At 41.9% G+C, this 24603-nt stretch overlaps 1 protein-coding gene across 1 annotated transcript; it reads left to right on the top strand.

Annotated features, from left to right (window-relative positions):
• The first annotated feature begins 1353 nt into the window (after positions 1-1353).
• On the top strand, positions 1354-24412 carry MFSD14A (major facilitator superfamily domain containing 14A). The gene is made up of 12 exons (XM_006277270.4): positions 1354-1607; positions 7098-7193; positions 13608-13670; positions 14321-14448; positions 15087-15201; positions 17664-17882; positions 18242-18355; positions 18815-18886; positions 19513-19625; positions 20647-20744; positions 21536-21699; positions 23113-24412. The coding sequence occupies exons 1-12, from the start codon at positions 1521-1523 to the stop codon at positions 23317-23319; spliced, it is 1476 nt and encodes a 491-aa protein (XP_006277332.1). The 5' UTR covers positions 1354-1520; the 3' UTR covers positions 23320-24412.
• Positions 24413-24603: the final 191 nt, after the last annotated feature.

The following is a 24603-nucleotide window of genomic DNA, read 5'->3' on the forward strand; positions in this document are numbered from 1 at the left end:
CAGGGGACAGGACCGTCAGACAAAGGTTTAATTTTAGTTTTTAGTTTTTTAGTTTTTATTGTGGCGTGGTGGTGGTCAAACCTATGTTAGTGTGGTCATCTGGGAGGAAGGGACTTTGTAAAGGGCCTCGGCTTGCCTTTGCTGTCTGGTGCACGCAAGATTTTTTTTTTCTCCATGGAATTTGTTAGGTTTAAGGCAAGACAGCGCTGATTATAACATTTTTCTAGTGCAACTAATGTTATCACCTACCAAGGCCCAACAGGCCACAAATTCTGTAGGGCTAAAAGGGAGCTGTGTTTTGGGAGTGGGCTCAGGATGCTGGTCCTGTACAGGCAACCAGGCACTGCACCTTTGTCATTGAGGTGGGTCCAGAAAAGGGAAGCACGGGTCCACTGTGCGAAGCGATGTAACGTTGTGCTAGTACACACAGCAGCTTGTCTGATTAAGCAATGTGAATGTTAGCTATTTTTGCTGATGCTTCCTTACTGCTTTATGGGCCAAGCAGTTTATTTGTTCTTGCTGTCACAGGGGTTTTACATTCTCTGTTAACACCCACCTGTGGTTTTGTGTACAGCCTGGTCTTGAACCCAATGTCTGTCTCACCCCCGCGCGCACAGTGCAGGGCCCTGCAGAGGAGCAACTGTCAGGTGCTTGGTGTTGTCCTTTAACAGAGGGAGAGGGAACCGGGAGGTTTACTTGATGCTCTTCGTTTCTTGTTTTCTGCGTGGGGTGCGGGAGGCTGAGTGGGTTTCTGCGATGGCCGCGGCCCGCCCTGTGAGAGAGCGGTAGAGCTGGGTGGGGTGTGGGATGCCCCTGGCGGGGAGGCAGGGATGGGGAGACGGGAAGCGGTGTAAGAGGCAGCAGGGAACCGCTTTGTTTGACGCGGGGATTTGAGGTGGGGTGTGAAGTGAGGCGCGGGTGGGGGAGGTGCAGGTTGGTCCCCTCGGTCCGAGCCAGGGGAGGGCTTGAGCCAATTTCGGGCTGAGGGCGCTTTGTTGGACGTAATAACAATAGTAATAAATAATAAAGTAAAGTATAAGAATCATAACTGCTTCTCGGCAGCGTTGGCCGGACGCGGCCCCGCGGAGGAGGCCGCGCATGCTGTGACCCGGCGCGACGCTGCGCGGACACGTATGACAGGGACACCGCAGAGCCCACGTGGTCCACGGGCCCTTCCAGCCCGCGGGGAGAGGGGAGGGGCGGGGCCCGCGGGGGATTCCCCGCGAGCATCACACAGGCTGGGCCGGGGCGTGCGGCGCTGCCATGGGAACGGCCGCCTCCGTCCCCTCACCGCCCCATCGGCTCCCCCGCCACGTGCCCGCCCGCAGCCAATCGGAGCATCGCGTGATCGGAGGTGGCAGCCGCCTGTCGGTTTCCCAAGATGGCGGCGGGTGCCTGAGGGGCCGAGCGGAGCTAGGCGGTGGCTGGGGGTCGGGCGGTGGCTCCGGCTGCTGGGGAGGGTCCTGCTCCGCGCCCTCTCCCCCCCCCCCCATCCGGCGCCGGGGCACTAGGATGGTAAAATGACCCAGGGCGGCAAGAAGAAGAAGCGGGCGGCGAACCGCAGCATCCTGCTGGCCAAGAAAATCATCATCAAGGACGGCGGCACGGTGAGGCGCCGCGGCACGGGCACGTGCGCTCACCCGCCCTCCCGCCCGCGAGGGAGCGGGGCCGGGAGCTTTGCGCGAGCCGCAGAGGGACCGGCTCCGGGCGCTGCAGCGGCCCGCCCCGCCCGGCTCGCGAGCGGCGCCTGGTGCCTGCGCTGGGTGCCCCGGGCCTGCAAGGAGGAACGTGGGGGTGAACCGCAGGCTCTGCCCGGAGCTGCTCCCTGGGCGCTGTGGCCGAGCTGCTTGCCCGGATCCCCCGCTTGTGTTTCCTTGCTCTGAATGTGTTCTCCTCCATCCCCGCAGCCTTCACCTCGGCGTCATTTTTATTTTCACTTTAAAAGTATTTGTCATCTAATCTCAGCGTGAGGGCCTGCGTCCCAAGTACAGCTGGGTAGGGACAGTCCGTACACATTTTCAGGCACTAACTTCCTAGCAAGTTGGCTCTTCTGGTTGCTGGATGGACGTTTTTATGGTGCAATGATAACTGCATGTGTGGCTGATCTGAACTTACTGTGCCATTCACTAGGTGAATTGTGCAATAATTCCTTTGCATGTGTGGCCTGCTTAAATTTATTGCACGACTCACTAGTGAGCTGCGTAATATATATAAGGTGTGGCAGGGGCCTAAGGTGATGAGCCCCTAATGCTTGCTGGTAGCAAACTCACAGTGAGTGACAAGCACTTCTGTCCAGCAGGCAGTTTCAAGTGACTTAAATCTGTGTGTGTGTGCCACCTTGCATGGGCATAATCATCTTACAGGTTCAGAAAAGTTTCAACAGCTTGTTGTGAAAGGAAAGACTACTTAAAGCTGCTGTGGGTGTTGAGGCAGTAGCTGGTTTGACCATTGTCTTGGAGGGCGGCAGGAAGCAAGCCATTGCAGAGCAGGGCAGGAAGCGCTGAGTTACCAGATAGGATGTGATTGTGCTGTTGGTGAAAAGCCCATCTGTGATGTGCTTTACCCGTATAGTGTGTGCGTTGCCAGCATGGGACCCTTTGGTCTTTGTTCTTTCTCCTTTGGTTTCCATAGTCTGAAAAAGATAGTTGGGTAAGTGAGAGTACACATGCAGTATCAAAGTAGTACTGTTAAGGGTTTTTGATCTGCTGGCTGGAAGTTTAATTAGCCTTTTCTGCCCCCCCTTCCCTCCCTCTGCAAAATAGCTGTTAAATAATTTGCTCACTAGGACTTGGCATTTTTAGTAAAGAGTGTTGAAGTTTAGGATGTTTTCTTGAAAGCACATCCTAGAGTTCAAAACATTTCAGTTGCATGGAATAGCTCAGTCAAACACTTGTAGCAATATCTGTCTGGCTGGTCTGTATAGCATCCATGTGCGGTTTTCAAAATGTCTAAGAATCGTGTTGCTTTCAGATAGGTCAGAGGCTCCCAACTTTTTCTTATTGCATATCCCCTTCCAGATGTACCAGCTGCCCGAGTACCCCTACCAGTGTACGGTTAATACTTTAACCCCCTTAAATGCCAATTTTGATTATAATGAAATTAAATCTGCTATTACACAATTTCTCCTGTGCACCCCCAGGGTTTGGGAACCCCTGCGTTAGGTCTTAGAAATAGAGATAAATTGTAACTGATTAAATTCATGGCACCCAATCAGTTTTCTTTTCTTGTGAGCAACAGATGCCCTCATGCATCAAACTGATGAGCTGGGTTATTTAGTGGCCAAAAGCAAAGCCAGGTCTCATTTGGGTGATGAAAGACCGTGTTCCTGGTGCTTCTCACTAGCATTTTTCTTTACAGAGTCAATTTAGGGCTGCTGTTTTACAAATAATTAAATACCTGTGTGTTTACAACATGAATACTGCAGGCAGAGTAACATTCATGAGCTTATGCAGGCTCACACAATTGCATTTCTCATCTAAATACATTTTTGGCAAAGACGCAAATGCCATTTCTCCTTTAACTCCTGCTTGGATGGGCTGAAGCAAGGGAGAAGGTAAAAGACTTGTTTAATATACCATCCAATTGTATCTATCTATTCTAATGCCTTTGGTGTCAGCCATCACTTTTAAAAGATGTTGGTGTACATTGGGTTCACTATTAAAAATGTGGAGTGAAAACAGGGATATAAATGTTTGAAGCTGTTAGACAACAAAGATGTTAGTTTTTGTTATCTTTTCCTAAAATATTTATACTTTATTTGTCAAGTCTCAGATAGACAGGGAGGAGAGCTTTTGAGGCTTGGCAGTTTTTTTTTCTGAGTACATAACTATTGAAGCTATACACTTATAGTGGACTACATCTTTTTATAATGGCAGCAGGATGTATGAATCATGGGTAGTCTGGTTGTCTATAATATAAATTACTTCTGTTCTCAACCTTCTCAGTTCCTTCAGCTTCCTTAAATCCAGGGTGATATTTTGGGGAGCAAGTAAACTAAAAGGACTGATGTCTTAAATTTCTTTAATTTGCAGACTAACTAATCAAAGTTTTCTGACATATTATAGTAGAGGTAAAGTCCATTATTTTGAAATTGTTTAGCCCCAAAGGAGTTCAGTTGCTTTTGTTGTTGTTGATGTTAACTTAGTTGCAAGATAGGCAGAGGCATCTAGACAGAGATGGCATTTGCTTGTCCCTAGTTCTTAAAGTTATTACTACATTGATTCCCCTGTGCTTCTCCTCCTCCTCCTGTACTAGCATAATGTTAGCTTTCAGTTTAACATCTGAGTGCATTCATTTTTTTTCTTGGAGGGTGGGATGAGTTCTTTTCTAAGTACAAAGTTTCAGTAATGCTTACACTATTAATTTCAATAACATTTACTACAGTAAGATTCAGCATGGCAGCAAAGAAAAGAAAGGTCTTTGGGAATAAAACATTATTTCTTGTGCACTACATTATAGTACTAATACTTTGGAAGTGCCTTCCAAGAGCAGACCTATATCATAGGAATAATCATAGCAGTATTCACCTTCTTTTTTTTTTTTGGCAATAGTTAATTGGCTGTATAATGAAGTACAGAATTTTAAAAAATATCTGTAATGTGACCCCACCAAAATAAGACAAGAATAATAGTTAGGGACCTATCAAATTCATGCTGGGAGTGGGGTACATAGCAACTCCTTTAATCTTCAAGGTTCCTCTGTGTGCCCCCTACTACCACTACCATTGGTTGGTGGAGGGACCCCACTGCTCACCGCTTGCTCCTGATTAGCAGAGAGGGAAAAACTGGAGTTTTAAGTACAGCGCTGTTTTTGCCGCTCTCCACTGATTGGCAGGCATGCTGTCTGTTGTTGACCAGCCAGGAGGCAAAAACAGCACCATATTTAAAACAGAGGTTTTTGCCTCCCTGATGATCAGGAGTAAGCGTTTGCGGGGGGGGGGGGGGGGGGGGGCGCTACCGCACACCCCACTGTTCACTCATGAACAGCAGGGAGCTGAAAACCGTGGTTTTTAATATGGTGCTGCTTTTGTCTTCCGGCCAGTGCTACCAAGGTCCTTTGGCCAGTCAGTGGCAAGCCTCAAAAATGGTGACGTTTAAAACTGTGATTTTTGCCTCTCCATCAATCAGAAGCAAAGGGCAAGTAGCAGGACCCCTCTGCCAATCAATGATGGGGGCGGGAGAGGGGTGCACAGGGGAACCTGCAAAATTAAAGGAGTTGCCGCGCACCCCACTCCCACAGTGAATTTGGTAGGTCCCTAATAATTGTAGTTCACAAAGCTTCTTAATGTGTCCTGTTTTTGATGAGCCATTGTAATATTTTGTGTAGTTCATTTTTGGGTTAAGGACTATTTCATGCATTAATTACATCTCATGATATTTAAGGTTTTAATTTCTAGTAATTGAAGGCCGGATTTTAAATTACATCTTTCGTTGGATTAACTGCATCTTGCATTTTACTCTTAATCTTATGCTGAAGGAAAGGTGGGTGAAGGTGAAACCTAGAGGGGGACCTTGGAGCTTGTAGGAAATGGATAGTAATGAGTTGTACTTATTCTTTGCTTTTTTTTACAGGGGACAATCTCTGTTTTTACAGAAAAAGAGAAAGCAGAGTAAAAGTATAAGCATAAACATGTTTGGTATATGTTGGAGGGGGTCAAACTCATCTGGCCCTGCGGGTCCACAGGTTGGGGAGTGCCTTCCCCCAATCAACATCCTGGGTACTGCATGCAGGGTGGTCTGGCATGGCAGAAGGGGCAGCACATGGGGCTGGATTATGGGGCTCTGCAGACCAGATCTGGCCCATAGGCCACAGGTTTGACACTCAAGTATATTAACAATACCTTGAAGCACATCTTCCACTTACCGGTACAAAATAGAAAGCTGCTACCAGAGATGAGTCTAAAGCACAAGCTAGTTTCCAGTTCTCTCTAGGTGGCTGGTGGGTACAGTTCTCTAATACTTACATTGTAAGACCAGATCTAAACATAGGTTCCGACTTACCTCGTACAAAACCAGAAAATACTTTTTTGTTTTTTTCTAGTTTGGACCTAGCCCAAATCTTGAAAGAATACCTGAACTTGAGTCACAACAAACAAGCTTGAGCACTTCTAAAGCCAAAGCTTGGTCTCCTATTTAATTAGCCTAAACAATAGACTTAATATAAACTGAGGTTGAGCAAGTTCATTTCTATCTCTTGTTTCTGTCTCTAGAGTTAGGATACCAGATGCAAAGACATCTTTTGAGTTAGCATTTTTAATTTGAAGATTTATTGTTCGATCTTCAATGTGTTCCCTGAATTGTATAGCGATGCCTTTGTGGCAAGCAGATTTAACAATAAAAATACAAGTTTGAACTGGTTTTCTCTCACTACCGGAAACCACTTTTACTTTCTATTTCCACATTTTCTTTTCCGAAAGCTGCTTTTGATTTACAGTCCTATCAAGGGGCAACCAAACTTATTTCATTTTTATAGCCAGACCTCACCCACATTTGATGAGCATGTTGTGGTTAATTTATCTCGATTTTAGTCCTGTGATGAAGTTATAATTTTATTGTATAGACAATATGGATTTTGGATCACATGTTCTAGCAAGTCTTCGTATTTATCTTTTACTAACAGAAGCAATGTAAAGTTGGCTAGGTAATCAGGTTCTGGAATGTGACGCTACTTTAATAATTTCAAATCTTACTTGTTCTCAAAATTTAAAGTTTGATTTCAACTTTCAGCTGTGTGACCTTCACTTTTTTCCTCTGAGAAAACAGATGAAATTTCACACAAGGTGTTGCTGCCACAAGTGGAATCCTTATACAGCAAAGCCGTTTTTTCCCAGAACAACTTCTCTATACATTGGGGTTCATTTTATTTGGCACCACGGTCAGTTCATTAGGGATTTTCATAGTGTTTTACTGTAAATGGAATTTCCCTTCATCCCAGTTTACTCAAGGCAGAGTCAGATTCCTGAGTGGCATTGTGCTCCTCGTTGCAGTTTCATTTCATAATATTCCCTTGCATATGAAGTATTGTCTGGACCCTTTTCTTATGAGTAAACAGGGTTTTTTAAAACATTTTGTAATACTACTTTTTGTTTTTCTTTTTAGCCTCAAGGAATAGGTTCGCCTAGTGTCTACCATGCTGTCATAGTCATTTTTTTGGAGTTTTTTGCATGGGGACTCTTGACAGCACCAACGTTGATGGTGAGTAATATAATTAACAAACTTTTTGTGCAATACAAGAATAAGGTAAACTGAATATTTCAGCTTTCTTATCTCTGCATTTTAACTCAGAAAATAAATTTTGGTTTAATTGAACTACTTTTGCATCCAATTTTGAAGTTTCTGTGTTATAGTACATCAAATGATCAAACTTTAGAAGTCTTTTTATGTCAGAACTGGACTAGCTGATGTGGCTAATATGTAAGTAAATATAACATACCCTTATTGTATGCACTTAATAAGTTTTGAAACAAACTCTCCTAGTCCCATGTAGAGGCCAAGTTTGTGCCCAGGACTTGGATATGTACATGCCTGAATTCTGATACGTAGCAACCTACTTCATTAGTTTCTATGAAGGCTCATGTGCTTCTGAACCAGTTAATTTCTAAGGGTGCATCCACACATGCAAGCATGTGTGCTTGCAGCAGCTCAAATAGAAGCGGTGCAAATTTGAGCTGGGGCTTTTGGCCTCAGCGCATGTGCCCAGACATGTGCTTTGGTGTGGGGCAAAGTGTGCCACTTGGGACAAAATAACCCTGCTTGGCTCCTCCTGGATCTGCAGCAAGGGGGAGCTAGAACCGGGGGCCAGCACCTGTGCTGTCCCCAGCAGTATAAAAAGCTGCCCTGTCCTGGCCCCATCGGGACAAAAAGCTGCCCTGTCAAGTATCTCAGGACTGCTCGTTCTCAGGAGCTTCTGGGACTCAGCCAATTGGTACTTGGGGCACTGCCCCTTGGGCCAGTTAGACTGCTGAAGCAGCCCTGAGAGTTCCCTGCACCCTTTACCCACTGCAGCAGTCTGGCAGTGGGGACTGCTGCCTGGCTGTGACCTGCTGCACACCTGCCAGACCCGGATAGGGACTGCACAGCCAGTAGAGGCATCCTACCCTCTGTGCCAGCTGCCAGTGGGCTGTGGCTGCAGAGTTGGCCTTTGTGCAGCACTACTGCTGTGTGTGCCCCCTGCCCAGCCATCTGGGTAGCTATTGCCTGGAAGATGTTCTCAGTGTGGTGGCCTGCTTTGAACTGTCAAAGCATGCCCTCCTGGCCCCAGTTGGTCAGGAGGTCAGCCACCTCCAGCTGGGTCCAAGGTGCAAGCTCTGAGCAGGCTCCTCTGCCTGGGTCCTGCTACTTGCCCCCCTAGCAGGAATTCTGGTGTTTCCTATTTGAAAACTAAAAAATCTGTGATTAAAAAAAATCCCAAAGTCACTCTGTAAAATACCCCAAAATCCATGTTCCTCCACAGTTAAAACAAAAGACCAGTGTATATATAGAGAGAGTGAGAGACAGAGAAACAGTGATCAGCTGGGCAATGTTTTATTGATATATCTACAGTGTTAAAGCAATTTGGAAGCCTGCCAGTGTCTCTGTCATCATAATAAAATGAATTCTAAATACCTATATGATTTGCTGTTTGCCTTTGGTTTTCTTACCATAGAGCAGTTAGAGCTCCCTGTGACCCCTTCACTAACCAGGATGTGGGGACAGCTGCCCCTGCAGCCACAGCTCCTGTCAGCAGGTCTCATCCTGTCTGGCAGCTGGGCACTCAGGATGTGTGCTGGGGGGAGGTGGGGTTTGCAGAAGGGGGGTGGGGGGATGTGGGTAGGTGTGGGTGGATTGTGGAAGGACTGCTGGGGGCTGCTCAGGAGGGGTGGGTCCCCTACCCCCCCTGCAGGGTGCAACCACCCTGCACAGCTCACGGACTGCCCCCCACAGGGGCCACAGCCCCTCCAACAGGCTACCCCCCCCCCGCAGGGCCCACATGCCCCACCCCTGCTTGCTCCCTCAGCCGCCTGGAATGCTGCCAAGCCTGGCCCCGTCTCCTGCTGGCTCCTGCAGCCCCCCTGATGGCTGCCCCATCCCCTGCTTGCACCCCTAGCCCCCTGATGAGATGCTGGGGCCGGGCGGGGCAGTAATCGGGGAGCAGGTGGGTGATAGGGCCGGGCAGGGCAGCAATCGGGGACCTTGGGGGTGGGGGGGCAGGTGGGGGATAGGGCTGGATGGGGCAGCAATCAGGAGGCAGGGCAGCCAGTGGGGGGCAGGTGGGGGGCAGGGCCAGGCCGATGAGGTCCCTCCTTGGTCCCCACCCCCCTCCTCCAGCCCCCCTACCTCCTTCTTAACTACAGGAGCCCAGGTCCAGGTCCTTGCAGCTTGCACTGCTGCCTGCCCCGCATGGGTAGGCAGCATGCTTCAGCACTGGGGTGAGGTCCAACCATAGAGATGCTCTGGCTGGCTACCAGAGCGTCTGTGTGGAGGACCCAGCCTCCGGTTGCCTTGGCACGGTCTGGAACCGTGCCCTGCCCTGCTTTTTTCCTCTGCTTTTTTTTTTTACCACAGGGTCTAATTTTGCCCCCACACTGCAAATTTGCAATGCAGGGAACTTTTTTTTTGTTCCCGCACATGCCTCTTGCAGCATCTCAAACCCCTCTGAGACACTGCAAGAGGCACGTGTGTGCTTGTCTGGATGTGCCCTAAGGTGCTACCTTGCTTTACCTTCTGCCTCAGTTCAAACTAACAGTGCTAACCACCTTTCCCCCTGAATTTTAATATCTGATTTAGGCCTTTGGAATCTGTGATATGGACAGTCTTTAAAAATAATGCAAAACGTGCTTTTTTCATGGAATGCCTTTCCTACTTTTGGCAATTACCAAGGTGGTGGCAAAGCAGATTTGGTAAGCAGCATTCCACTGTTGGTGAAACTCTTCAGTTATGCTGCAGTCCAGTGGCATGCCATAACCATTTCTTTGAAATAGTTTGGTGTCAGCAAAGCTAAAGTGAAATCTGTATTATAGTGATAGTAGACTTCTGCTTCTGTTAACATGCCATAAATTTTCATGGTGACTTAAAGATAATATCAGGCCTAAACTTGAGTTTTGTTGATATACCAAGGCTAGTAAGAGTGTGTCTGTTTGTGTGTGTGTGTGTGTGTGTGTGTGTGTGTGTGTGTGTGGTTTTTAACAGCATGGGTTTGCCAGCAAAAATCCTTGCACATCTATAGTTATACCAGCTGAACCAGAAAAAACAGCCTTTGGTTTGTTGTTTTTTTTCCGTGGGTGGCGGTGGTTGGATTTTTTTTTCCTTAGTGGTGGTATTTAGATTTTGTCCTGTTATACCAGTAAAACAAGTAGAGAGAAGGCTTTGAAAAGCTGAGAGTTCTCAATTTCAGTTTAGCTGCCATGCAAGCACGTCCAGTATTCCAGCCAACATTCTAATGTTGGCAGAATCAAAGCCAAAATTAGGCAAAGCTAGAACCTGAATATATCAGCCAAGTGAATGAAAAGTTTAAAAGTTAGCAGGCAAACCTGGATTTTACAAGGTTTCATTGTTTTGAATTTATTTTTAATACACTGCAGTAGGGCAGAGAGGTGAGTATGTAAAAGAGCCAGAGGTCACCATGGCAAAATGTGGCAAAAGAGGGAAGAATTTATAGGGGCTGACAGATCTAACATAGAGCGTGTTAGCAGTCGCATGTTTCTATGAAAGCCTGTAAAAGCCTGTCGTCCTCTGTTGGGGGTGTTTGTTTTGTTTTTTGCTTAAAACTAAGACTTAAGAATTTGATATCAGGACCAGCTTACGGTAGAAGGACATATTTTGAAATTTTGTCAGTACTTCAAGTATTGCAATAGTAGTTGGTTCAGTCTAGTCATACACGCTTACTGATTCATCATAAAATGCTTCCTCTTGTAGTGTGCCATTCCAGTAAATTTGTTTTTACAAAAATGTTTAATCTCAGCACTAAAATTAAAAGTTTGCAACCACCTTGTTAAGTGATGGAGAGTCTTGCATATATTACCAGGTAAATGTTTTCTATAATCCTATGACCACAAAATCTTAGTTGCTATGGAATCCATGGAGTAAAATGCAGTTTCATCAAAGATGAAAACAGGTGAGGTAAAATCTGATCCTTCCTGGCCAAAAATTACAACAACAAAAAAAATTAATTTCAGTTAATTTAACTAGTAAACATCTGCAAATTATCATTTAAAACCCAAGATTGGGGAGGGGGGAGTTAATTGGTCATTTAAGATGTTCCCTTCTTAAAATAGTATTTAAAAGTAAAATAGTATTAAGATGTTCCCTTCTTAAAATAGTATTTAAAAGTAAAATAGTATTTAAAAATCTTTTGAAAAATAGCTCTACTTGTTGTTCTTTCCATGGTTATCATAAGTTGTAAGAGAAAGGACTGGACTTGCATTTAAAGAAAGATGTTAGATGTTGGATTTTGTGTCCTCTTTTTAAAATTGCAGTTATGTATTATTTTTACAGATATTTTGAATTAATGCATTTTCTGTCATATGATGTGTTTTGTGACTTTAGTAGCAACAAAAAATTGGCTCTTCTGAACTATGGTATAAAAAGTGCTTCGTGGTTTTTGAAGCATTTCAGATGAAAGGTATGGAACAAAGAGGATGGCAAAAGCTTGTTTATCAAACTTCAGTGTGGTCAAGCTTTCAGTATTGATGAATGCTATTATGCTGATTTTTTTTTTCAGCTTAACTATGATTATTAGCTTCAGTTTCATCTTTAAGATTTCAACTTGTGTGTTCTGTTGCTATATTGTTCACTGATGCAATTCTTTGAAGCAGTTCATAGTTTTCAATCTGCCCTGCTGTCAAACTAGTAGTATGCATCTTCATGATACTGTTTGGAAGTGCTGTACATTCATAAACATGAGCTTTTGAACTTTTTCAGACCTGAACATTCAGTAATAGTACATGAAGAGCTGACTTTTATAAGATGGAACAAATGGGATGATTAATCAAAACACACATGGTTGCAACAGAAAAGCACTAAATTTCAGTCTCTTGTTATATGCCTCAGTTTAGTCACATATTCTAAAGACTGCTAACTCATTCTGGAAATATTCCTAACATCTTGGGAAAATTGACTGTGATGTACTGAGGCTAAGAGAAGGAAGCTAATGCCTTAAGACTTGCATCAAGGGTAGAAATTAGTTTGCTCTACAGATATAGTTTGTAACTAGATAGTCTTAACTAAAGTTCTCTCTCTCATCAGGGTTTTACATAAGCCATACTTTGTAGCAATAGTTTTGTTTTAGGTGCTTAGTTTTATAGGACTAACTGAAGTAGCAGGTAAATCATCATTTTTAAGACTGTTACAATTTGTCTCTGAAGTTCCTGTCAGTGTACTTGAGCTGGCCTTAAACAGCTAACTCAGGTATTGATAGCACTGCACCCGTGGTAATGTGGAGATCAGTCTGGGTTGCAAAACCCACCCAAGAAGGTAAGTAAATACTTGGGTAGTTGACCTGTGCTGAGCTCTGTGATGCTCTGGCTGTGCTAATTGGCCCCAGCTAATGCAAGTGTCCACAAGCTTCAGTCACAGTAATAATGCCTGGGAATGTAGATACCCTCTTAGGGCACGTCCAGATGAGAGCACACGTGCATCTTGCAGTGTCTCAAACCCCTTTGAGATGCTGCAAGACACACATCCGGGAACAAAAAAATGTTCCCCGCACTGCATATTTGCAATGCAGGGGCAAAATTAGCCCCCTGGATATCTAGGGGTCAAAAAAAACTGCGCCACAGAACAGCGAGGCAAGGCAAGGTCCCAGCCTGTGCCTGGAGGCAACGCAGGAGTTGGTTCTCCAGGACAGATGCTTTGGTTTCTGGGCAGAGCGTCTCTGTGGTTGTCCTCCTGCCCCTGTCAAAAGTTAAGTTAGGGACATGGGATGGGGGGCTGTTGGGAACAGCGGGGGGCTGTCGGGGGCTATGAGGAGTGAAACTCAAATTTGCACCACTTCTGTTTTAGCTGCTGCAAGCACACGTGCTTGCATGTGTTGACGGACCGTTAATGTGTTTTAAGAAGTTTTCAAACCAGCTGTGTAGTTCATATATCTGCTATCCAGTATCTTGCTGGGTAGCTGTTTTCTGTTTCAGTATTCCATGCTATAAAGGTCATGTTCTTTAAGGAAAACCAGACCTGAAGAAGGTAATGTATGCATTACCATAGGGCAAAGTGGTTCTAATTGATGGAGGATTTCTACCTTTTGGAAAATGTTCAACAGCATTCTGCCTTCGTTGTATTCATAATACTTTTGTCAAATTAAAGCAATTTTGGCTGTCCTTATGGCAAAAAGTAGAAAAATACACCAGTTATTTTTTAGGAAAATATTTGATGTAGCTTGACTTACACCATGGATGACAACTTTAATATTACCTACAGCAAATTTGGACTATTTTGTTGCTGTGTAGGAAAGTTTTAATAATGTTACTTTACAGTTGAACTTTATTAACTTTATAGTGGATATTATAGCATTTGTATTGGGTGGTTTTGGTATAAATCCTATGTTTAGTATGCATAATACATAGCATGTGTGTCTTTAAATATTTAGTATTATGAAATATGCGTAACAATATACTGTTCATACTCCTTTCATAGGTTTTGCACGAAACTTTCCCAAAGCATACTTTTCTGATGAATGGCCTAATCCAAGGTGTAAAGGTAGGATAAATTCAATTCAGAATAGAATTTAAGATCATTTAAACTGAGGGAAACACAATGGCTGTTGGAAGAGTGGAATAATTAGAACCTTCTGAAACAGCTTTCAAGCTGTGATTTTAAAATATGAGGATAAATTTTTACATGGGAGAGCTCAGATAGCAGCATTTGGTTTTCAGTAAACTCTTGTTTTGCCTAAATCTTTCACTTGGGTTGACCAAAGACTAAAGAGGCTAGTTGATTAGGCCAAGATTATACAATTGATTTGAATCAAAACACACAAACTTTGGTACCCACTTTTTTAATTTGATAGACAGACCTTATCTTGCCAGTATTTTGGAAAATAGTATATTTTGTAAACATGGCACATATAAAGGAAAAGTGCATTTTTTCTCAGAAAAAAAATCACAGAGCTGGCTTTGATCTTGAGTTTTGAGTTACTCTGTGATAGTAAAACTAAAATTCAAGTTCCAGGTAACACTTGCATAGAACAGAGGATTAAGTATGTTTGCAAGTGAGATCATTTGCAGTTAGCTTAATAAAAATTAAACATTTTAATAAATATATATTAAAATCAGTTACTTGGTAATTAATTATTCCATCTGTCACACTTTTCATTGCTTTTTTGTTAATGAGCATATTTTATTTTTCAGGGCTTGTTGTCATTCCTCAGCGCCCCTCTGATAGGTGCTCTTTCTGATGTTTGGGGACGAAAGTCTTTCTTGCTGCTAACAGTTTTTTTCACTTGTGCACCGATACCACTAATGAAGATCAGTCCATGGTTAGTAGTTTATTTAGTTACTTTATGGTTTTTTGTTTAGTGTTTTCTGGCTGCACTTGGTTAATACTTACCTTTTGGGAGAATTGTACAGGCACTGTTTGGTTTGGAATTGTTTTAGGAGTTGTGATGCAAGGCTGAGAGTCAGGCTTGTTTGTATTGTATCTGAGGCTTTCAATTTGCACTGGAATTTGATGGTCTGATTTTAAATGGTCTCTACTTTTTGATTACTTCCCCTCTGTAGTAGATCGTTTTAACTGTTTATATGGTTCTAAGTAACCTGTGACGTGAAGTAGTTATCATTTGCTGGACCCAGAGCGGAAGCTAAATTTGAGATCTGTTGCAAACTGTCCTATTTTAGCATTTCACTCGCACTCAGCTAAATGTCTAAATAACTGCAGATCCTGGACCTTGATCCCTGATGTTTCTTGGTAAACTGACATGTTGTGCTATTTAATTTTGCATTCAGCTCGCTTAGGAGAGAGCAGCATAACCAGTCCGAAAGTATTTTTGTGAGGTTATGTGCAGCTTAAACTGCTTGTCAGGAACCATAGATATTTCAGTCTGTTTGGAAGTGCATATAGAATTTGTGAACCACTGTTTGTTCTATATTAATCTTCTCAATCCCTTTGTGTTCCTAGGTGGTACTTTGCTGTTATCTCTGTTTCTGGGGTTTTTGCAGTGACTTTTTCAGTGGTGTTTGCGTATGTAGCAGATATAACCCAAGAACATGAAAGAAGTATGGCTTATGGACTGGTATGTATGTAATCCTTTATCTTGAACCTTTGAGCCTCTTAAGAATCAATAACTAAACGAGTTCTGTTAATAAAGCTTTATTTTACTACAGTAGGAAACTAACATTTCAACAGTGGTCTCTTTCCCATTTTAAACTTAACTGTTTTGGCAGACTGAGAAACCTGGTTCTTCTGTCCCATTCTGTATTGCCTCTTGCATATCCTGTTAGCAGCTTAGGTTTAGTACAGCCATGGCAGAGTCTTCTTTCCCAAGCCTTCACTTTCTGTGGTCTCTGTCAGCTATACATTCTGGTCATGTAATTTGAACAAAGAAAAAAATCTCCCTTATTCCCTTTCCCTTTCTTCTGTTTATCAATATTAACTTGAATTGAGGTTGCTGGTATGGGGCTAACACCTTCTTTAATAGGTTGAAAGTTCCTGGTACATTATGGGCACTAGCATAAAGGGGAATATAATAGAGTGTTAATGCAGAAACCAGTTTGGGAGGTACAGTCCTAGAGGACTTTGTTTTGTTGTCTTTCAGAAAATACTGATTCAGATTAGTCTCAATCTGGTGAAGTGCTAGTTGAGAAGTTGGAAACTGAACAGTTTAGATTTGCATTATTTAGCTCTGATAAACTGTCTTATGAAATTTAAAAAAAATATCCAAGAGGGTGCTGACTATGATGTTTCACAGGACTGGGAATATGAAACGAGATCCATCCACTTGCAAGTCACTAGTTAGAATCTAGACCTGGTAGATTTCTCGGTCTCTGATAGTCCCTGTCTTGATTTTGCTGAACAGGCACTCATATCATTAAATGCCTTTTCACAGTTGTCTGTCTTGACAGGGAGGGTCAACACATAAGGAACATGGGAAGTAAATAATCTTTTTTGCCTGTTCATATCAGGGTTAAGTTCTGGCTGGATTATGAGGTTTTCACCATTTTTTGTTCTCTGTTCTGTGATCAGTAAGTTTTTTCTCGAGTTGTAAGGGAGCACATTGCACAAACATTAAGCCAACTGAAACTGTTTCTGAAGTTCCGGTAATGTTGTTTGCATTGAAGAAGCAAGAGCTGAACTGCACCCTGAGGGTGGATTTCTGTTTCCCTTTGTTTACCTAAATGGCAGTTTTCCAGGTGCATAAGTGTCTCTTTGGCACTTACGCATGGTTTTCAATTCTATTACTCTGGCCATGAGCATATAAGCATGCACCTGTATGGTCAGGCAGGTCTTCAGCTACATACATATGCCCAGTGCATGTACATAGGTCATGAAACTGTAGCTAGGCAAAAACCTATGTCTAGCAGGTGTTTGATGCCAGAGGTGGAGCATCCTTGCATGTTTAACCCCAGTAGCTGAGTGGTTAGGGTATTGCTCAAGAAGTAGGATACCTTGGGTCTAGGCTATCCTTCCCCCGGGTTGGTTTGAAACTAAATCTAACTTCCCTGTGCTCTAACCATTATGCTACAGGCAGTTAGACATTTATACCGGCCCTTTTCTAGCCCCGTTTTTTTTAAATAACTTGCTGCCCAGGCATCCCAGAGGGAGAGATGCACAGGACCTCAAGGACCAGAGCAAGCCAGTGGATATGTGGCTCAGTGAGGTGGAAGCTGATCTGGAAGGGAGTAGGTCCTGTGTTCTAGCCTGGACCTCTGCTCTAAATGGGACAGAAGTATTTTCCATCCATTTTATCTAACGACCATTAAATGCAAAGTACAGTGGCTCAGCTTCAAATGGAGTGCCTGAGAAGAGGCTAGATACTGCCTAACCTGTGGTGTGGTGGTTAGAGCAGTGTATTGGGAAGTGAGAAATGCAGATTCAGATTCCCTCTTGGGGATGCGACATAGGATCTAGGTCTCCCACTTCCAGATAAAACCCAGAATGGTGCACCCCATCTTTTTCCAGGACTTACACTGGTGTGTGCATGTGTACAGCCAAATAGTTGCTGAACCCACACATAGCCCACTCTGCGTGTTCAATATACATAAGTACATTTGCACGTCCACACTGCAGGGGTAATAGGCTGGGCACACAGGGGGTAATAAACTTCTGCCATAAGTTTATTAACATGTCCTTGTATAATATCAAATATTTGATGGAGAGTGCCAAGTATCCTGCAGGTATAGAGAAGATAAGCAGTTTCCTTTACTGGCCCAAAAGAAAATGATATCCTTAGAGTCTCTCCCTCCCTTTGAGACCTGTGAACTTTGTTGGTTGACCTTATGTCACCACAGTGACAGCATTAAAAGTTATAATTTGCTGCCTTAGTCAAAACTGTTTTCTTCTGAATCTTCAGATGTCTGAAATTTTCAGGATGATGTAACTCTTTTTAAAATTTGTTTTGACTTTCTATCTCATTACAGTGACTGAGTTTTTGGAAAAGTTTAAGCTGTAAAGAGTGAATTAAAAAAAGAGAGTAGCTATAAATACATGTGAAAAACTTTAATTTCATATTCTCATACTAACCCTTTTCTTTTGTAGGTTTCAGCAACTTTTGCAGCAAGTTTAGTTACCAGTCCTGCTATTGGTGCTTACCTTGGTCGAACTTATGGCGACAGCTTGGTAGTGGTCCTAGCTACTGCTATAGCTTTGTTGGATATTTGTTTTATTCTTGTTGCTGTACCAGAATCATTGCCAGAGAAGATGAGGCCAGCATCTTGGGGAGCACCCATTTCATGGGAACAGGCTGACCCATTTGCAGTAAGCTGTTCAGATGTTCAAGAAATAATGTCTTGGAACTTGTGCACATGGGTTTTTGCTGCTTTAGGGTCAAGGATGGAATTGATGCTAATTCAGCTATTCAGGATTTTAAAAATGGGTTTGAGGAGTTCCTTAGCTAATTTAGAAAGTGTTTGGTATTGCCATTGCTGCTTTGCAGAAGTAATGGCAAACCTGTGGTAAATGTGCTGAAGAAAATGTTTTGATAGTTCCATGAATTAGCTTAACTAACAGCTGTTTTGCTTCTTTCAGTGTTGATTTTGGATATATATTTTTAATAATGATGAAGAGAATATGTTTTCGGTTTCTGACCATACAACTGTCTTTTTTCTTGTCTGTAGTCACTTAAGAAAGTGGGTCAAGATTCCATAGTGCTGCTAATCTGCATAACAGTATTTCTCTCCTACCTCCCAGAGGCAGGGCAATATTCCAGCTTCTTCTTATACCTCAGACAGGTGAGAATCTGCCCCTAAAGAAACATCTGATAGGTTGACAGAAAGGACTACTTGTATTTGCTATATTATTTTAGCAATATGGAAGTAATATAACTTGTTCACTTTTGAGAATTGGCTTTTTGTTCCCTCATAGTTATGATTCAGAGATGAATCTCCTTCCCTTGCATTGCACTGGATATGGGTAACTTAATAATTCATTTACTAGTTAACTAATTTTCAGGCTATCTCTGTCCTGTGATCAGTTTTCTTTCAAGTTCTAAATAAGATTTAAATATGTACAAGAAATGGTAGATAGAAAATATTCCTGATTGATGCAAAGGTACATTTTTTAAGTAATACCAATAAAATCTTTCGTTTCACTTGATACTTTTTTATGTCCTTATTCATTCCATTGTCTTCAATGTTCTGTGACATGTTAACATGTGGTTTAATGATCAAATTACTCCTTCTCTAATGTAGATAATGGGATTTTCGTCTGAAAGTGTTGCAGCGTTTATAGCAGTCCTAGGCATTCTCTCCATTATTGCACAGGTGAATACTCATCTGCACTTCTTACTGATATAGTAGCAAGTAAGACCTAATGATGGAACCTGTACCTGCAGTTACAAATGGAATCGAGCTGTTACTGGGAATTCTAGAGTAGAAAAAAAAGGGATGAGTTTACTTCACTTTCTCATTTTTCCATCACTTAACATTTAAGCATATGGCAACCAGTTGGCATAGCATCTTTGAAAGGGAGAAGTGTCACCATATTACAGAGGAGTAGCTAACACATGTGGAGAAGTGAGACTTGTCTTGCTTCACACGGGAAGTCTCAGTTAGAGTTGGGACTATAGCCCAGTAACTGTAAATGCTAACAGAGTGCCTAAACCTTAGCCCCCATCTTCCTCAACTGTTCTCCAAAGGCCTCAGAGTTGTTTGTTCTTTAAATTTTAATTAGTTGAGCAAACAAACTTAATCAAAACATGGTGGTTTATACATCCCTGGTGTTAGCCATCTCAAAAGATGTTGCACATTGCTGGCTAGGCAACAACCCTTCTGGTTACTTTGCTTTTTAATATCAAAATTGAGAAAAGAGACTTCAACTACTAAATATTTCACATGTGTTGCTGTGTAATGATACTTACAATTAAAATGTTGACTTTCTTTCTTATCAGACAGTAGTCTTGAGTTTACTTATGCGATCTATTGGAAATAAAAACACCATCTTGCTGGGTCTAGGATTTCAAATATTACAACTGGCATGGTATGGCTTTGGCTCAGAGCCCTGGTATGTAAATTTAAATTCTTATATTTGACATGTTTAAGATTATTTTCTGTTTCATACAAAACTGGTTTTATGTGCCTGTTTTGTGTGAATGATCACATTCAAAGTGTCGTGTCTCTGACAGTGAGAGGCATGATATTTTTCCTTTGAAGCAGCCATTCTGTTTCCAGCAGCAAGATTTCCCCAAGATGAAGGATTTTACCCTGGAATCTTTTTCTTTTTTTTTTTTTTTTTTAACTAATATAACATATTAATTTATGGTAGATGCAGTCAGTCAAGGTGAATTCACAAAGTCAATTATCCTTGCAGTAAAATGCCCAAAACAAGAACTTTGATATTGCAAAGTATGATTGACTGAAAGAATGTTGTGTCAGTAATCTTCATAAAAACACCCTAAAATATTTCTCTTCTCTTTTTCTAAGAGAGAATATGGATTCCAAACATTGAACTAAGTAATTTCAGACATCCAAGTGTGCTTTTGTCCTCTTGTTCCTCAGTCAGTTTTTTGAATGATCTAGTAGCTGGTATTGGAATACATTGACTCGTGTTAAGATGTCTGCTTACATCTTTGTTGTATTGGTATTATAACATCTGTGATTGTACCCTTTGCACTTGCTACCATACCAGTGATCAAACAGAGCAAGCTAAAAATGTTAATTTGCTTTGTACTATACATATTTAGCTTTAATGTGGCTTTGAGAGATCCTCTAAAAGATCCTCTTTTTTGGGGGGGGAAGTTTACCCCCAAAAAACCTCACGAACAATGATTTCCTGTGTCAGACCTTTCAAGAGGAGTGGTTATTTTCCAACTACATTATTACATACTTTGTGTTTTAATAAAATAATTATATAGCACCAATATACAAGTATATTACTAATTTATAACACCTATATTATATATTAGTTTAAAAATAGGAATGTGCTAACTTGATCAAATCAATTGCATTTTGTTGTAATTCTACACAAAGTAGAATGCAGAACACTGCCCAAAATGCTCATTCTGATTCTCTCGCTTGTTCTGCAGGATGATGTGGGCAGCAGGGGCTGTTGCAGCAATGTCTAGTATTACGTTCCCAGCAGTAAGTGCACTGGTTTCACGAACTGCTGATGCTGATCAACAGGGTATGTTTTTAGGGCCTAATATTTTAATAAGGATCCTTCAAGCCAGAAATATTGTCTTGCTTGTCATCCCCTACAAATAAGTTACCCTTAATTGTAGCCTTCTTGCTAGTTAATAGGACAAATTTGCCAACAGTATAGTAATATAAATGAAAAATATTTAGTGTAGTTTACCTCTTCTAAGAATAAAAATGTCCATACTTACTTGAATCCAAGATGAGGTGCTTTTCCCATTCAACATGGGGTTGGGGGCAGGAGAGCCTTGTCTCAGATTCAGGTACTGGCCCAGGGAACATAGCTGCTGCAGTTCTGGCTCTGGTCCTACCCTGAGTCAAAGCTGTTTGCCACTGCCGCTGCCTGGTAGAGATGGCTCATGTAGTGGAAGCAGCATGGGGAGACCACAGGGTGATGGGAGCAGGGAGAGTGTGGTGGGCAGATGCTATGCAGTGGCAGGGGAGCAGCTACAGCTCCACCTCTGGCCACAACCCAGGCCAGGGCTGGAGCTGCTGCCAGCTAGGGCTAGAGCCAACCCAAAACACCAAATTTGGCAGTCATTTGGTGTACTGCAGCATAGGAAATCCTGTCTTAAGTATGTATTAGAACAAAGAACTCAGTATAATACTATGGCTGATTTTTCTCATCTCTCACTAGTGTAACTCGGTCAGTGAAGTTGCTTGTAGCTTGCATCAGTGTGAAGGGGAAAGAGAGTCATTAACTATTGGACACCTTTCAAAAAGCATTTAAAACTGTCTTCATTCTTTACAGTTAACCTAGTGGAATCCTGCTTCTTTCAGGTGTTGTTCAAGGGATGATAACAGGAATTCGAGGATTGTGTAATGGTTTGGGACCAGCACTCTATGGCTTTATATTCTACATATTCCATGTAGAATTGAGTGAACTTCCAGTGCCTGATATTAAACCGGAAGGTAATATGGACACACAACACCATTCACAACAGGTATTGCTACTCTTTATTTCTTATTCAGCAGAAATACCGAAGGGTTAAATCCTAGAAATCTGGAAGGGAAAAAAATTATCTAATTCATTTATCATATCAGTGCTGGGGTTTCCCTTGTGGCATTATGTAGTATTTTGGCTAGCTTAGCTCTAATCAGAGGTGTCAAACTCTTCTGGCTCACAGCCCATGACCCAGAGCAGCTGGAGTGGGCATCGTGTGCAGTCTGCTCCATGCTACATCCTGTGCAGGTCCCAATATGGCCAGATCAAGTGCTGCATGTGGCACAGATGGCACCCACTCCAGCCACTCGGAGGCCAGAGTCCTGGATCCACTGCTGCCTGATTTTATAGATCAATTTCCATACCATAGTAAAAATCAAATGTTAAAAATGATCTCTTGCCCAACTAACTAAAGCTTTCACCTGGGTGACCTTTACTATTCCATCTACTTGAAGTATTCACACAGAAATCAGGAAGTGCTTGAATGAAGAGTAACGAACTAGAGAAGCAAATCTGGACTTTTAAAATGGCTTTCTAGCACGATCTCAGGCAGCTAGATCATAGTTCTTTTTATAAAGCTAAATGATTACTTATGGTGCCTTATGTCAAAATACTGACACTGTATACCTACATTTAAATGGTTGTTTCAAGGATGGTGGGACACTTCTGTAGTCTTCTGTCAGTTTAACTCGCAGCCTCTAAGTTTTGTAACAGCAGTTCACACCCTGTGTCCAGTTGTTTGCTTTTAATCCAACTGATGCTGTTTGAATTGTAGGGGGATGGATTTGATATAAAATCACATTAATCTTGTGCTCTTCTGTATTTTGTAGTCTCCTTCTTAGTAGTTCTTGCTTGAAACCTTGGCAACTTCGTAGTGTTGTCAACAGCAGGGTAAAACTGCCTGAACAAGATTGACTAGGAACATGCAGTTTCATACTGCTGCTGCAATTATGCTGTGTAATACTTCCCTTTTTTCAGAAATCCTGTGGAAAGGTAAACTAGGGAGTGAAAGGCCAATGCTACCAGCTATTCAGTCTTCATAGCTTCCTGTCTTGATGACATACGTCCATTTGAGAATTATTTGAAAGAGCCGAGTGAGGTAGTCTGTGGCCCACTTCTCATGAAGGCAAGGGAAAATTCTACAGTTTAAAAATTCTGCAATTTGAACAGAGCCAAGAAGTCAGTAGTCTTAACTGGGTATGCCAACTGTGTGTTCTGCCTTATTCTCAGAGGGTGGGAAATCCCTTCTCCCTGCACAAGACATGATGGTTGGGAAGAGCCCAGTTGCTGAGAGGAAAGGAGAGTGAAAAAACTGTCTGTAAAAGGTTTCTCTGTAATTAGCATGGGGACCTAGCATGTAATAAACTTGGTGTGAATGTTGAATTTATTAGCTGTTCCTTTGTGTTCTTTTCAGAACTCTATCATTCCTGGACCACCATTCTTGTTTGGAGCATGCTCTGTGCTGTTAGCTCTCCTTGTTGCCTTGTTTATTCCTGAACATACTAATCTAACTGTACGATCCAGCAATTGGAAGAAACACTGTGGCAGTCATAGCCATCCACACAGTCCACAGGCCCCTGGTGAGGCCAAAGAACCTTTACTGCAAGACACAAATGTATGACAGCAAAACTCAAAAGACTCCCCCCTCCTCCCCCTGATCTGCAGCGCTGGAGATTACATTCCGTCAAGCATGTGATTTCTTAAGATAACCTTAAGAAATTTATGCATGAAACTTGTAGGAACTACAAACAGGAACTGGAAATTTCTCTAAAGATGTTACAATTAAATTAATAATTTGCTTTTAAAAAAATATTAAGCACTGGTCTCTTGCCCTGATATATTGTTAATTATATTAACCTTTACATCCTAGCTCAAGAGACATAAGAAATAAAGTCAAGGTATTAGTATGTGTCCCTACACCCATTTTCTTAAGGTGTTGAGCTTTAATTCTCTTCATACTAAGTCTCAGTGAGACATACTAGCATATATGTGGACCCATTAATTTTAATGTTGGAAAATCTTGGGTCAGGTGATTCAAAGCCTTAATGTAAATGCACTCAAGTAAGAAAACGTGTTTTTTTTTTTAATTTTACAATCACTGTATTTGTATTAATACAAAATTACATGAGCATGCTTACTGAACAGTTGAAAGCTCTTTTTATGTAAGTGCGTTACTCTTAATTCTATTTTTTAGTACGATATATATCAGATATGGAGTATTTAAATAGCAAGTTATGAGCCAATAAGTTTTTAATATTGGTTCTAAAGCCGTGCTTTCCTAAGTAGTTTATTATACCACTGTTTCTGAGCATAATCATGAAGACCTCAAAACTTGAATATACAAAGTGAAATAAGTTGATAGCCTTGAAAATGTCAATGTACTATATAGTGGCCTTTCAGGACTGTCACAGTTAATACTTTTGTTTTGCAGAGCTAATGTTTTAGTCCTAAACTTTCAGGACCCTAGTACACAACAGAGCTTTATACAATTACTGATGTGAATTTATTTCTCTAAAGTGTATATTTTTGTGTCCAGTTGTATTATTTAAGTGTTCCTTTGTATAAATTTGTGTATAAAGTACTGTATAGTTTAAAATGTTTTCATCTTATGTGGTTATTGCTCAGTGCTTTTTTAACTTTGAACATTTGCCATGGTTGACTAAAAGCTGGAAAATATGTGAATAAAGTTGACTATTTTATGAATTTTTAAATAATTGTTAATGCCTTCAATTATATTCTAGACCATAGGCAATCTATAGAATTGATTCCATTGTGTGTCTTGTAACTTGCTGGACATACTCCACACCCTGATTAAGTCATTTTCTCTGCTCCAGACTAATGCTCAAAATATAAATTGAAGGGTGCAGCATGGTTTTGTAAAGCCTAATACATGAACTAAACTCAG

This window comes from Alligator mississippiensis, chromosome 5 (genome assembly GCF_030867095.1).
Source record: "Alligator mississippiensis isolate rAllMis1 chromosome 5, rAllMis1, whole genome shotgun sequence".
NCBI lineage: Eukaryota > Metazoa > Chordata > Crocodylia > Alligatoridae > Alligator > Alligator mississippiensis.

What these genes read in the sequence shown, in the direction of transcription:
- MFSD14A (XM_006277270.4), top strand. Translation starts at nt 1,521, where the DNA reads ATGACCCAGGGCGGCAAGAAGAAGAAGCGGGCGGCGAACCGCAGCATC. An exon ending in TGACAGCACCAACGTTGATG is followed by an intron (nt 7,194 to 13,607) that starts GTGAGTAATATA and finishes CTCCTTTCATAG; the next exon opens with GTTTTGCACGAAACTTTCCC. An exon ending in GAAGTATGGCTTATGGACTG is followed by an intron (nt 15,202 to 17,663) that starts GTATGTATGTAA and finishes TTTCTTTTGTAG; the next exon opens with GTTTCAGCAACTTTTGCAGC.